This window comes from Coregonus lavaretus, assembly GCF_964263955.1.
Source record: "Coregonus lavaretus genome assembly, chromosome: 18".
Taxonomy (NCBI): Eukaryota; Metazoa; Chordata; class Actinopteri; order Salmoniformes; family Salmonidae; genus Coregonus; species Coregonus lavaretus.
Window position 1 is genome coordinate 4129313 of NC_140005.1, and position 15284 is coordinate 4144596.

A 15284-nucleotide genomic window follows, 5' to 3' on the forward strand; every position below is an offset into this window, starting at 1 on the left:
GTCTCTGTGTCTCTCTCTCTGTCTCTCTGTCTCTCGCTGTCTCTCTCTCTCTCTCTCTCTCTCTCTGTGACTCTCTCGCTGTCTCTCTCTCTCTCTCTCTCTCTCTCTCTCTCTCTCTCTCTCTCTCTTTCTCTCTCGCTGTCTCTTTCTCTCTTGCTGTCTTTCTCTCTCTCTCTCTCTCTCTCTGTCTCTCTCTCTCTCTAGGTGTTGTGAGGTACCAGCCACAGCCCAGTGCTGGATCCCAGAGGGCTCGTCAGTGTGGTAAGGACCCCCAGGATCCCCGAGGGTGGATGGAGCGCTTCAGGCCGAGGCTGACGAGGCTGGGGCCGGGGATCAGGACGGGGTCGCCGTCCTCCCACCCAGCATGCCTCTGGTTGGGCCTACTGACTGTGGCCGCTGCCTTCCTGTGTGCAGAGGGCGACCACACCACCCCCAGCCCCGCCACCACAGACTCCCACAATGCCACCTGCTCCGAGGGCACGTCCAGGTGCAAGCCAGGGATCGTCCTGCCCATCTGGTACCCTGAGGATCCCTCCATGGGGGATAAGATGGCCCGCGTCATCGTCTACTTCGTAGCTATGATCTACATGTTCCTGGGAGTGTCCATCATAGCAGACCGCTTCATGGCGGCCATCGAGGTCATCACCTCCCAGGAGAAGGAGATCATTATCAAGAGAGCCAACGGAGAGACCACCACCGCCACCATCAGAGTCTGGAACGAGACGGTCTCCAACCTCACCCTCATGGCCCTGGGTTCTAGTACCCCCGAGATCCTGCTGTCTGTCATCGAGGTCTGCGGACACGACTTCCAAGCCGGCGAGCTGGGGCCGTCTACGATCGTCGGCAGCGCTGCCTTCAACATGTTCGTGATCATCGGCCTGTGTGTGTCAGTGATCCCAGAGGGGGAGACGAGGAAGGTGAAACATCTCAGAGTGTTCTTTGTGACGGCGGCGTGGAGTATCTTCGCCTACATCTGGCTCTACATGATCCTGGCGGTGTTCAGTCCCAACGTGGTCCAGATATGGGAGGGGCTGCTCACCCTGGCCTTCTTCCCCATCTGTGTCATCCTGGCCTGGGTAGCCGACCGACGACTCCTCTTCTACAAGTTCAAGAAGTACCGCACCGACAACCACCGCGGTGTGATCATCGAGACCGAGCATGAGCGCTCCAAGGGCATCGAGATGATGGACGGCGGCGGCAAGATGGTCAACTCGCACTTCGCCCACGACGGATGCGTCGCCCATAACCTCATCAGCCTGATCGAGGGGAAAGAAGTGGACGAGTCTCGGCGGGATATGATCCGGATCCTGAAAGACCTGAAGCAGAAACACCCAGAGAAGGAGATGGACCAGCTGGTAGAGATGGCTAACTACTACGCCTTGTCTCACCAGCAGAAGAGTAGAGCCTTCTACCGCATCCAGGCCACGCGTATGATGACGGGCGCCGGGAACATCCTGAAGAAGCACGTCGTGGAGCAGACCAAGAGGAGCGCCAGCGTGCAGGAGGTGTGTGTGGTTGGGGAGGAAGTCGAGGAGTACGTGTCACGGATCGCCTTCGAACCCGCCGTGTACCAGTGCCTGGAGAACTGTGGCGCCGCCCTGCTGGCCATCTCCAGGAAGGGCGGCGACATGGCCAAGACCATCTATGTTGATTACAAGACAGAGGACGGCTCAGCCAACGCCGGCGCAGACTACGAGTTCACGGAGGGCACGGTGGTGTTCAAGCCTGGCGAGTTCGTCAAGGAGATTAGCATCGGCATCATTGATGACGACATCTTCGAGGAGGACGAGCACTTCTTTGTGCGTCTCAGCAACGTGCGCGTCTTGGAGTCAGACGAGGACGAGACGCTACTGTCTCCGAACTCTCTCCTTTACCCCAAGGCCCTGCTGGGGTTCCCCGCTGTCGCCACTGTTACCATCCTGGACGACGACCACGCCGGGATATTCACCTTCGAGAGCGACACGTGTCACGTGAGCGAGAGCGTGGGCGTGATGGAGGTGAAGGTGCTGAGGACTTCGGGGGCGAGGGGGATGGTCATCGTGCCATATCGTACCATGGAGGGGATCGCCAAGGGAGGAGGGGAGGACTTTGAGGACACCTACGGAGAACTGGAGTTCAAGAACGATGAGACCTGGTAAGACTATCTACTTTATTTTAATTTGATTGATTGATCGATTGATTGTCCAGCCATTGATTGTTGTCCAGCCGGAGACAACATTATGTGGGGGTTGGTCTGCTGTGTATTCTTTACATTTTAATTATTTGGTAAGAGAAATGCTTTATTGGTGGGGGCAAGTTGGTTGGTGTGTCAAGGTCGGCCATTTTAGCAGTGGGGATGAATATGTATATGCTGTGCATTTTTATTTACGTTTAGCTGTCTGACATGAACTGTTAAGATCAGTACTTTATTTACAAAAGGGGTGGGATCGGTCAGTTGGTTGATGGGGTGGGATTGGGATCGGCCATTTTGGTTATGTTAATGAATTATGTATATGCTGTGTTTATTTTAAATGTATTTGGCTGTATGGCAAGATGACATGACAGGATGACTGATGACAGGATAGGCCATTAATGTTTTTGTTTTTTTAGGTTTATTTGCCTGTTTTTAATCAGGTACGGCTCCTTCACTGAAGTGATTTTAAATGTCATGAATTCAGAAATGATCTTTGTGTGTTTTGTGGATGGTGTTCTCGATTCATCACGATTTTGTTTCTGTATTGTAATTTGACGGCTTTGATGCGTCACGACGAAACACTCTGAAGCTGTCAGCCTTTATTTAGTAACTTGACAGAATAGTAGAGAATCTTGATATTTTTTTGTGTTTTTTTTTTGCATATGCTCTTGTATTGTTCATACTACCCAGGAGAATCTTATTTTTGCTTGTACAGGTGAGCCTTCCTGTGGTACAGTAGTAGTATTAGAGTTGTTTATGCAGACGCCCTTTGACCTGTGTGTAGGGTTGCAAAATAACAGTAACTTTCCCCAAAATTCTCAGGTTTTCCAAAAAGTCCCAGATTTCATGTTTATTTATTCCCTCCTGATTTCAGGAATCATCCAACTGGGATTTCTGAAGTTACCAGAATTTTGCAAACCCCTAGGTATACAGTCGCTTTAGTTGTTTATTGTATTGCAGACATCGTGGGTTAACACTTCAGCTCCACTGTACGCGTCACGTTGCTTTGCTATCAGCGTTGCGTCAATGTGACGTTCTTCCTGCTACACAGAGCATGTTATTCTGAGAGTAGAGAGCAGCAGAGGAGAAGAGGAGAGGAACAGGAGAGGAGAGGAGAGGAGAGGAGAGGAGAGGAGAGGAGAGGAGAGGAGAGGAGAGGAGAGGAGAGGAGAGGAGAGGAGAGGAGAGGAGAGGAGAGGAGAGGGAGAGGAACAGAAGAGGAGAAGAGAGGAAGAGGAGAGGAGAGGAGAGGAGAGGAGAGGAGAGGAGAGGAGAGGAACAGAGGGGAACATATCATACTAATTTGAGTGTCCCGGATTTCCCTTTATTATGTTACGTGTAGTCTATGAGACCAGGCTGCTGAGTCCTCACCCATTGTCCTGAAGTAACCTCTTCTGTTTTCCTAATGCTGAGGCATGCTCTGACCGTCTGTTATCTGGAGAATATACCACTGAGGTGTGTCTGAGTCAGAATGGACACTGCTCTACCTGTAGTGTATGTTGTTGACAGCTCTAACCGTAGTGTATGTTGTTGACAGCTCTACCTGTAGTGTATGTTGTTGACAGCTCTACCCGTAGTGTATGTTGTTGACAGCTCTACCTGTAGTGTATGCTGTTGACAGCTCTAACCGTAGTTTATGTTGTTGACAGCTATACCTGTAGTGTATGCTGTTGACAGCTCTACCTGTAGTGTATGCTGTTGACAGCTCTAACCGTAGTTTATGTTGTTGACAGCTCTAACTGTAGTGTATGTTGTTGACAGCTCTACCTGTAGTGTATGTTGTTGACTGCTCTACCTGTAGTGTATGCTGTTGACAGCTCTACCCGTAGTGTATGTTGTTGACAGCTCTACCTGTAGTGTATGTTGTTGACAGCTCTACCTGTAGTGTATGTTGTTGACAGCTCTAACCGTAGTGTATGCTGTTGACAGCTCTAACCGTAGTGTATGTTGTTGACAGCTCTACCTGTAGTATATGCTGTTGACAGCTCTACCTGTAGTATATGCTGTTGACAGCTCTAACCGTAGTGTATGTTGTTGACTGCTCTACCTGTAGTGTATGCTGTTGACAGCTCTAACCGTAGTGTATGTTGTTGACAGCTCTACCTGTAGTATATGCTGTTGACAGCTCTAACCGTAGTGTATGTTGTTGACAGCTCTACCTGTAGTGTATGCTGTTGACAGCTCTACCTGTAGTGTATGTTGTTGACAGCTCTAACCGTAGTGTATGTTGTTGACAGCTCTAACCGTAGTGTATGTTGTTGACAGCTCTACCTGTAGTGTATGCTGTTGACAGCTCTAACCGTAGTGTATGTTGTTGACAGCTCTACCTGTAGTGTATGTTGTTGACAGCTCTAACCGTAGTGTATGTTGTTGACAGCTCTACCTGTAGTGTATGTTGTTGACAGCTCTAACTGTAGTGTATGTTGTTGACAGCTCTAACCGTAGTGTATGTTGTTGACAGCTCTACCTGTAGTGTATGTTGTTGACAGCTCTAACCGTAGTGTATGCTGTTGACTGCTCTACCTGTAGTGTATGTTGTTGACAGCTCTAACTGTAGTGTATGTTGTTGACAGCTCTAACCGTAGTGTATGTTGTTGACAGCTCTACCTGTAGTGTATGTTGTTGACAGCTCTAACTGTAGTGTATGTTATTGACAGCTCTAACCGTAGTGTATGTTGTTGACAGCTCTACCTGTAGTGTATGCTGTTGACTGCTCTACCTGTAGTGTATGTTGTTGACAGCTCTAACCGTAGTGTATGTTGTTGACAGCTCTACCTGTAGTGTATGTTGTTGACAGCTCTAACCATAGTGTATGTTGTTGACAGCTCTACCTGTAGTGTATGTTGTTGACAGCTCTAACTGTAGTGTATGCTGTTGACTGCTCTACCTGTAGTGTATGTTGTTGACAGCTCTAACCGTAGTGTATGCTGTTGACAGCTCTACCTGTAGTGTATGCTGTTGACTGCTCTACCTGTAGTGTATGCTGTTGACTGCTCTACCTGTAGTGTATGTTGTTGACAGCTCTACCTGTAGTGTATGTTGTTGACAGCTCTACCTGTAGTGTATGTTGTTGACAGCTCTACCTGTAGTGTATGTTGTTGACAGCTCTACCTGTAGTGTATGTTGTTGACAGCTCTACCTGTAGTGTATGTTGTTGACAGCTCTACCTGTAGTGTATGTTGTTGACAGCTCTAACTGTAGTGTATGTTGTTGACAGCTCTACCTGTAGTGTATGTTGTTGACAGCTCTAACCGTAGTGTATGTTGTTGACAGCTCTAACTGTAGTGTATGTTGTTGACAGCTCTAACCGTAGTGTATGTTGTTGACAGCTCTACCTGTAGTGTATGTTGTTGACAGCTCTAACTGTAGTGTATGTTGTTGACAGCTCTAACCGTAGTGTATGTTGTTGACAGCTCTACCTGTAGTGTATGCTGTTGACAGCTCTACCTGTAGTGTATGTTGTTGACAGCTCTACCTGTAGTGTATGTTGTTGACAGCTCTACCTGTAGTGTATGTTGTTGACAGCTCTAACTGTAGTGTATGTTGTTGACAGCTCTAACCGTAGTGTATGTTGTTGACAGCTCTACCCGTAGTGTATGTTGTTGACAGCTCTACCTGTAGTGTATGTTGTTGACAGCTCTAACCGTAGTTTATGTTGTTGACAGCTCTACCTGTAGTGTATGTTGTTGACAGCTCTACCTGTAGTGTATGTTGTTGACAGCTCTACCTGTAGTGTATGTTGTTGACAGCTCTAACCGTAGTGTATGTTGTTGACAGCTCTACCTGTAGTGTATGTTGTTGACAGCTCTAACTGTAGTGTATGCTGTTGACAGCTCTAACCGTAGTGTATGTTGTTGACAGCTCTACCTGTAGTGTATGTTGTTGACAGCTCTAACTGTAGTGTATGTTGTTGACAGCTCTAACCGTAGTGTATGTTGTTGACAGCTCTACCTGTAGTGTATGTTGTTGACAGCTCTAACCGTAGTGTATGTTGTTGACAGCTCTACCTGTAGTGTATGTTGTTGACAGCTCTAACTGTAGTGTATGTTGTTGACAGCTCTAACCGTAGTGTATGTTGTTGACAGCTCTACCTGTAGTGTATGCTGTTGACTGCTCTACCTGTAGTGTATGTTGTTGACAGCTCTAACCGTAGTGTATGTTGTTGACAGCTCTAACTGTAGTGTATGTTGTTGACAGCTCTACCTGTAGTGTATGTTGTTGACATCTCTACCTGTAGTGTATGCTGTTGACTGCTCTACCTGTAGTGTATGTTGTTGACTGCTCTACCTGTAGTGTATGTTGTTGACAGCTCTACCTGTAGTGTATGTTGTTGACAGCTCTACCTGTAGTGTATGTTGTTGACAGCTCTACCTGTAGTGTATGTTGTTGACAGCTCTTCCTGTAGTGTATGCTGTTGACAGCTCTACCTGTAGTGTATGTTGTTGACAGCTCTACCTGTAGTGTATGTTGTTGACAGCTCTACCTGTAGTGTATGTTGTTGACAGCTCTAACTGTAGTGTATGTTGTTGACAGCTCTAACCGTAGTGTATGTTGTTGACAGCTCTACCCGTAGTGTATGTTGTTGACAGCTCTACCTGTAGTGTATGTTGTTGACAGCTCTACCTGTAGTGTATGTTGTTGACAGCTCTAACCGTAGTGTATGTTGTTGACAGCTCTACCTGTAGTGTATGTTGTTGACAGCTCTAACTGTAGTGTATGCTGTTGACAGCTCTAACCGTAGTGTATGTTGTTGACAGCTCTACCTGTAGTGTATGTTGTTGACAGCTCTAACTGTAGTGTATGTTGTTGACAGCTCTACCTGTAGTGTATGTTGTTGACAGCTCTACCTGTAGTGTATGTTGTTGACAGCTCTAACCGTAGTGTATGTTGTTGACAGCTCTACCTGTAGTGTATGTTGTTGACAGCTCTAACTGTAGTGTATGTTGTTGACAGCTCTAACCGTAGTGTATGTTGTTGACAGCTCTAACTGTAGTGTATGCTGTTGACTGCTCTACCTGTAGTGTATGTTGTTGACTGCTCTACCTGTAGTGTATGTTGTTGACATATCTACCTGTAGTGTATGCTGTTGACTGCTCTACCTGTAGTGTATGTTGTTGACAGCTCTACCTGTAGTGTATGTTGTTGACTGCTCTACCTGTAGTGTATGCTGTTGACAGCTCTACCCGTAGTGTATGTTGTTGACAGCTCTACCTGTAGTGTATGTTGTTGACAGCTCTACCTGTAGTGTATGTTGTTGACAGCTCTAACCGTAGTGTATGCTGTTGACAGCTCTAACCGTAGTGTATGTTGTTGACAGCTCTACCTGTAGTATATGCTGTTGACAGCTCTACCTGTAGTATATGCTGTTGACAGCTCTAACCGTAGTGTATGTTGTTGACTGCTCTACCTGTAGTGTATGCTGTTGACAGCTCTAACCGTAGTGTATGTTGTTGACAGCTCTACCTGTAGTGTATGCTGTTGACAGCTCTACCTGTAGTGTATGTTGTTGACAGCTCTACCTGTAGTGTATGTTGTTGACAGCTCTACCTGTAGTGTATGTTGTTGACAGCTCTAACTGTAGTGTATGTTGTTGACAGCTCTAACCGTAGTGTATGTTGTTGACAGCTCTACCCGTAGTGTATGTTGTTGACAGCTCTACCTGTAGTGTATGTTGTTGACAGCTCTAACCGTAGTTTATGTTGTTGACAGCTCTACCTGTAGTGTATGTTGTTGACAGCTCTACCTGTAGTGTATGTTGTTGACAGCTCTACCTGTAGTGTATGTTGTTGACAGCTCTAACCGTAGTGTATGTTGTTGACAGCTCTACCTGTAGTGTATGTTGTTGACAGCTCTAACTGTAGTGTATGCTGTTGACAGCTCTAACCGTAGTGTATGTTGTTGACAGCTCTACCTGTAGTGTATGTTGTTGACAGCTCTAACTGTAGTGTATGTTGTTGACAGCTCTAACCGTAGTGTATGTTGTTGACAGCTCTACCTGTAGTGTATGTTGTTGACAGCTCTAACCGTAGTGTATGTTGTTGACAGCTCTACCTGTAGTGTATGTTGTTGACAGCTCTAACTGTAGTGTATGTTGTTGACAGCTCTAACCGTAGTGTATGTTGTTGACAGCTCTACCTGTAGTGTATGCTGTTGACTGCTCTACCTGTAGTGTATGTTGTTGACAGCTCTAACCGTAGTGTATGTTGTTGACAGCTCTAACTGTAGTGTATGTTGTTGACAGCTCTACCTGTAGTGTATGTTGTTGACATCTCTACCTGTAGTGTATGCTGTTGACTGCTCTACCTGTAGTGTATGTTGTTGACTGCTCTACCTGTAGTGTATGTTGTTGACAGCTCTACCTGTAGTGTATGTTGTTGACAGCTCTACCTGTAGTGTATGTTGTTGACAGCTCTACCTGTAGTGTATGTTGTTGACAGCTCTTCCTGTAGTGTATGCTGTTGACAGCTCTACCTGTAGTGTATGTTGTTGACAGCTCTACCTGTAGTGTATGTTGTTGACAGCTCTACCTGTAGTGTATGTTGTTGACAGCTCTAACTGTAGTGTATGTTGTTGACAGCTCTAACCGTAGTGTATGTTGTTGACAGCTCTACCCGTAGTGTATGTTGTTGACAGCTCTACCTGTAGTGTATGTTGTTGACAGCTCTACCTGTAGTGTATGTTGTTGACAGCTCTAACCGTAGTGTATGTTGTTGACAGCTCTACCTGTAGTGTATGTTGTTGACAGCTCTAACTGTAGTGTATGCTGTTGACAGCTCTAACCGTAGTGTATGTTGTTGACAGCTCTACCTGTAGTGTATGTTGTTGACAGCTCTAACTGTAGTGTATGTTGTTGACAGCTCTACCTGTAGTGTATGTTGTTGACAGCTCTACCTGTAGTGTATGTTGTTGACAGCTCTAACCGTAGTGTATGTTGTTGACAGCTCTACCTGTAGTGTATGTTGTTGACAGCTCTAACTGTAGTGTATGTTGTTGACAGCTCTAACCGTAGTGTATGTTGTTGACAGCTCTAACTGTAGTGTATGCTGTTGACTGCTCTACCTGTAGTGTATGTTGTTGACTGCTCTACCTGTAGTGTATGTTGTTGACATATCTACCTGTAGTGTATGCTGTTGACTGCTCTACCTGTAGTGTATGTTGTTGACAGCTCTACCTGTAGTGTATGTTGTTGACTGCTCTACCTGTAGTGTATGCTGTTGACAGCTCTACCCGTAGTGTATGTTGTTGACAGCTCTACCTGTAGTGTATGTTGTTGACAGCTCTACCTGTAGTGTATGTTGTTGACAGCTCTAACCGTAGTGTATGCTGTTGACAGCTCTAACCGTAGTGTATGTTGTTGACAGCTCTACCTGTAGTATATGCTGTTGACAGCTCTACCTGTAGTATATGCTGTTGACAGCTCTAACCGTAGTGTATGTTGTTGACTGCTCTACCTGTAGTGTATGCTGTTGACAGCTCTAACCGTAGTGTATGTTGTTGACAGCTCTACCTGTAGTATATGCTGTTGACAGCTCTAACCGTAGTGTATGTTGTTGACAGCTCTACCTGTAGTGTATGCTGTTGACAGCTCTACCTGTAGTGTATGTTGTTGACAGCTCTAACCGTAGTGTATGTTGTTGACAGCTCTAACCGTAGTGTATGTTGTTGACAGCTCTACCTGTAGTGTATGCTGTTGACAGCTCTAACCGTAGTGTATGTTGTTGACAGCTCTACCTGTAGTGTATGTTGTTGACAGCTCTAACCGTAGTGTATGTTGTTGACAGCTCTACCTGTAGTGTATGTTGTTGACAGCTCTAACTGTAGTGTATGTTGTTGACAGCTCTAACCGTAGTGTATGTTGTTGACAGCTCTACCTGTAGTGTATGTTGTTGACAGCTCTAACCGTAGTGTATGCTGTTGACTGCTCTACCTGTAGTGTATGTTGTTGACAGCTCTAACCGTAGTGTATGTTGTTGACAGCTCTACCTGTAGTGTATGTTGTTGACAGCTCTACCTGTAGTGTATGTTGTTGACAGCTCTAACCGTAGTGTATGTTGTTGACAGCTCTACCTGTAGTGTATGTTGTTGACAGCTCTACCTGTAGTGTATGTTGTTGACAGCTCTAACTGTAGTGTATGTTGTTGACAGCTCTAACTGTAGTGTATGTGGTTGACAGCTCTACCTGTAGTGTATGTTGTTGACAGCTCTACCTGTAGTGTATGCTGTTGACAGCTCTACCTGTAGTGTATGTTGTTGACAGCTCTACCTGTAGTGTATGCTGTTGACAGCTCTACCTGTAGTGTATGTTGTTGACAGCTCTACCTGTAGTGTATGTTGTTGACAGCTCTACCTGTAGTGTATGTTGTTGACAGCTCTAACTGTAGTGTATGTTGTTGACAGCTCTAACCGTAGTGTATGTTGTTGACAGCTCTACCCGTAGTGTATGTTGTTGACAGCTCTACCTGTAGTGTATGTTGTTGACAGCTCTACCTGTAGTGTATGTTGTTGACAGCTCTAACCGTAGTGTATGTTGTTGACAGCTCTACCTGTAGTGTATGTTGTTGACAGCTCTAACTGTAGTGTATGCTGTTGACAGCTCTAACCGTAGTGTATGTTGTTGACAGCTCTACCTGTAGTGTATGTTGTTGACAGCTCTAACTGTAGTGTATGTTGTTGACAGCTCTACCTGTAGTGTATGTTGTTGACAGCTCTACCTGTAGTGTATGTTGTTGACAGCTCTAACCGTAGTGTATGTTGTTGACAGCTCTACCTGTAGTGTATGTTGTTGACAGCTCTAACTGTAGTGTATGTTGTTGACAGCTCTAACCGTAGTGTATGTTGTTGACAGCTCTACCTGTAGTGTATGCTGTTGACTGCTCTACCTGTAGTGTATGTTGTTGACAGCTCTAACCGTAGTGTATGTTGTTGACAGCTCTACCTGTAGTGTATGTTGTTGACAGCTCTAACCATAGTGTATGTTGTTGACAGCTCTACCTGTAGTGTATGTTGTTGACAGCTCTAACTGTAGTGTATGCTGTTGACTGCTCTACCTGTAGTGTATGTTGTTGACAGCTCTAACCGTAGTGTATGCTGTTGACAGCTCTACCTGTAGTGTATGCTGTTGACTGCTCTACCTGTAGTGTATGCTGTTGACTGCTCTACCTGTAGTGTATGTTGTTGACAGCTCTACCTGTAGTGTATGTTGTTGACAGCTCTACCTGTAGTGTATGTTGTTGACAGCTCTACCTGTAGTGTATGTTGTTGACAGCTCTACCTGTAGTGTATGTTGTTGACAGCTCTACCTGTAGTGTATGTTGTTGACAGCTCTACCTGTAGTGTATGTTGTTGACAGCTCTAACTGTAGTGTATGTTGTTGACAGCTCTACCTGTAGTGTATGTTGTTGACAGCTCTAACCGTAGTGTATGTTGTTGACAGCTCTAACTGTAGTGTATGTTGTTGACAGCTCTAACCGTAGTGTATGTTGTTGACAGCTCTACCTGTAGTGTATGTTGTTGACAGCTCTAACTGTAGTGTATGTTGTTGACAGCTCTAACCGTAGTGTATGTTGTTGACAGCTCTACCTGTAGTGTATGCTGTTGACAGCTCTACCTGTAGTGTATGTTGTTGACAGCTCTACCTGTAGTGTATGTTGTTGACAGCTCTACCTGTAGTGTATGTTGTTGACAGCTCTAACTGTAGTGTATGTTGTTGACAGCTCTAACCGTAGTGTATGTTGTTGACAGCTCTACCCGTAGTGTATGTTGTTGACAGCTCTACCTGTAGTGTATGTTGTTGACAGCTCTAACCGTAGTTTATGTTGTTGACAGCTCTACCTGTAGTGTATGTTGTTGACAGCTCTACCTGTAGTGTATGTTGTTGACAGCTCTACCTGTAGTGTATGTTGTTGACAGCTCTAACCGTAGTGTATGTTGTTGACAGCTCTACCTGTAGTGTATGTTGTTGACAGCTCTAACTGTAGTGTATGCTGTTGACAGCTCTAACCGTAGTGTATGTTGTTGACAGCTCTACCTGTAGTGTATGTTGTTGACAGCTCTAACTGTAGTGTATGTTGTTGACAGCTCTAACCGTAGTGTATGTTGTTGACAGCTCTACCTGTAGTGTATGTTGTTGACAGCTCTAACCGTAGTGTATGTTGTTGACAGCTCTACCTGTAGTGTATGTTGTTGACAGCTCTAACTGTAGTGTATGTTGTTGACAGCTCTAACCGTAGTGTATGTTGTTGACAGCTCTACCTGTAGTGTATGCTGTTGACTGCTCTACCTGTAGTGTATGTTGTTGACAGCTCTAACCGTAGTGTATGTTGTTGACAGCTCTAACTGTAGTGTATGTTGTTGACAGCTCTACCTGTAGTGTATGTTGTTGACATCTCTACCTGTAGTGTATGCTGTTGACTGCTCTACCTGTAGTGTATGTTGTTGACTGCTCTACCTGTAGTGTATGTTGTTGACAGCTCTACCTGTAGTGTATGTTGTTGACAGCTCTACCTGTAGTGTATGTTGTTGACAGCTCTACCTGTAGTGTATGTTGTTGACAGCTCTTCCTGTAGTGTATGCTGTTGACAGCTCTACCTGTAGTGTATGTTGTTGACAGCTCTACCTGTAGTGTATGTTGTTGACAGCTCTACCTGTAGTGTATGTTGTTGACAGCTCTAACTGTAGTGTATGTTGTTGACAGCTCTAACCGTAGTGTATGTTGTTGACAGCTCTACCCGTAGTGTATGTTGTTGACAGCTCTACCTGTAGTGTATGTTGTTGACAGCTCTACCTGTAGTGTATGTTGTTGACAGCTCTAACCGTAGTGTATGTTGTTGACAGCTCTACCTGTAGTGTATGTTGTTGACAGCTCTAACTGTAGTGTATGCTGTTGACAGCTCTAACCGTAGTGTATGTTGTTGACAGCTCTACCTGTAGTGTATGTTGTTGACAGCTCTAACTGTAGTGTATGTTGTTGACAGCTCTACCTGTAGTGTATGTTGTTGACAGCTCTACCTGTAGTGTATGTTGTTGACAGCTCTAACCGTAGTGTATGTTGTTGACAGCTCTACCTGTAGTGTATGTTGTTGACAGCTCTAACTGTAGTGTATGTTGTTGACAGCTCTAACCGTAGTGTATGTTGTTGACAGCTCTAACTGTAGTGTATGCTGTTGACTGCTCTACCTGTAGTGTATGTTGTTGACTGCTCTACCTGTAGTGTATGTTGTTGACATATCTACCTGTAGTGTATGCTGTTGACTGCTCTACCTGTAGTGTATGTTGTTGACTGCTCTACCTGTAGTGTATGTTGTTGACAGCTCTACCTGTAGTGTATGCTGTTGACTGCTCTACCTGTAGTGTATGTTGTTGACAGCTCTAACCGTAGTGTATGTTGTTGACAGCTCTACCTGTAGTGTATGTTGTTGACAGTTCTAACTGTAGTGTATGCTGTTGACTGCTCTACCTGTAGTGTATGCTGTTGACTGCTCTAACCGTAGTGTATGTTGTTGACAGCTCTACCCGTAGTGTATGTTGTTGACAGCTCTACCTGTAGTGTATGTTGTTGACAGCTCTAACTGTAGTGTATGTTGTTGACAGCTCTAACCGTAGTGTATGTTGTTGACAGCTCTACCCGTAGTGTATGTTGTTGACAGCTCTACCTGTAGTGTATGTTGTTGACAGCTCTACCTGTAGTGTATGCTGTTGACTGCTCTACCTGTAGTGTATGTTGTTGACAGCTCTAACCGTAGTGTATGTTGTTGACAGCTCTACCTGTAGTGTATGTTGTTGACAGCTCTAACTGTAGTGTATGCTGTTGACTGCTCTACCTGTAGTGTATGCTGTTGACTGCTCTAACCGTAGTGTATGTTGTTGACAGCTCTACCCGTAGTGTATGTTGTTGACAGCTCTACCTGTAGTGTATGTTGTTGACAGCTCTAACTGTAGTGTATGTTGTTGACAGCTCTAACCGTAGTGTATGTTGTTGACAGCTCTACCCGTAGTGTATGTTGTTGACAGCTCTACCTGTAGTGTATGTTGTTGACAGCTCTACCTGTAGTCTATGTTGTTGACAGCTCTAACCGTAGTGTATGTTGTTGACAGCTCTACCTGTAGTGTATGTTGTTGACAGCTCTAACTGTAGTGTATGCTGTTGACAGCTCTAACCGTAGTGTATGTTGTTGACAGCTCTACCTGTAGTGTATGTTGTTGACAGCTCTAACTGTAGTGTATGTTGTTGACAGCTCTAACCGTAGTGTATGTTGTTGACAGCTCTACCTGTAGTGTATGTTGTTGACAGCTCTAACCGTAGTGTATGTTGTTGACAGCTCTACCTGTAGTGTATGTTGTTGACAGCTCTAACTGTAGTGTATGTTGTTGACAGCTCTACCTGTAGTGTATGCTGTTGACTGCTCTACCTGTAGTGTATGTTGTTGACAGCTTTACCTGTAGTGTATGTTGTTGACAGCTCTAACCGTAGTGTATGTTGTTGACAGCTCTACCTGTAGTGTATGCTGTTGACTGCTCTACCTGTAGTGTATGTTGTTGACAGCTCTAACCGTAGTGTATGTTGTTGACAGCACTAACTGTAGTGTATGCTGTTGACTGCTCTACCTGTAGTGTATGTTGTTGACTGCTCTACCTGTAGTGTATGTTGTTGACAGCTCTACCTGTAGTGTATGCTGTTGACTGCTCTACCTGTAGTGTATGTTGTTGACTGCTCTACCTGTAGTGTATGTTGTTGACAGCTCTACCTGTAGTGTATGTTGTTGACTGCTCTACCTGTAGTGTATGTTGTTGACTGCTCTACCTGTAGTGTATGTTGTTGACAGCTCTAACCGTAGTGTATGCTGTTGACAGCTCTAACCATAGTGTATGTTGTTGACAGCTCTAACCGTAGTGTATGTTGTTGACAGCTCTACCTGTAGTGTATGTTGTTGACAGCTCTACCTGTAGTGTATGTTGTTGACAGCTCTAACTGTAGTGTATGCTGTTGACAGCTCTAACCGTAGTGTATGTTGTTGACAGCTCTACCTGTAGTGTATGTTGTTGACAGCTCTAACTGTAGTGTATGTTGTTGACAGCTCTACCTGTAGTGTATGTTGTTGACAGCTCTACCTGT

At 45.0% G+C, this 15284-nt stretch overlaps 1 protein-coding gene across 1 annotated transcript in view; it reads left to right on the plus strand.

The window, feature by feature from the left end:
* Positions 1-290: 290 nt before the first annotated feature.
* The window catches only part of slc8a3 (solute carrier family 8 member 3), a gene marked incomplete at both ends in the record, with an annotated part of 129630 nt that continues 114636 nt past the window's right edge, over positions 291-15284 (plus strand). Inside the window, one exon of the mRNA XM_084181526.1 lies at positions 291-2134. Coding sequence (XP_084037652.1) covers positions 291-2134 — 1844 coding nt within the window. The remainder of the gene's footprint in view (positions 2135-15284) is intronic.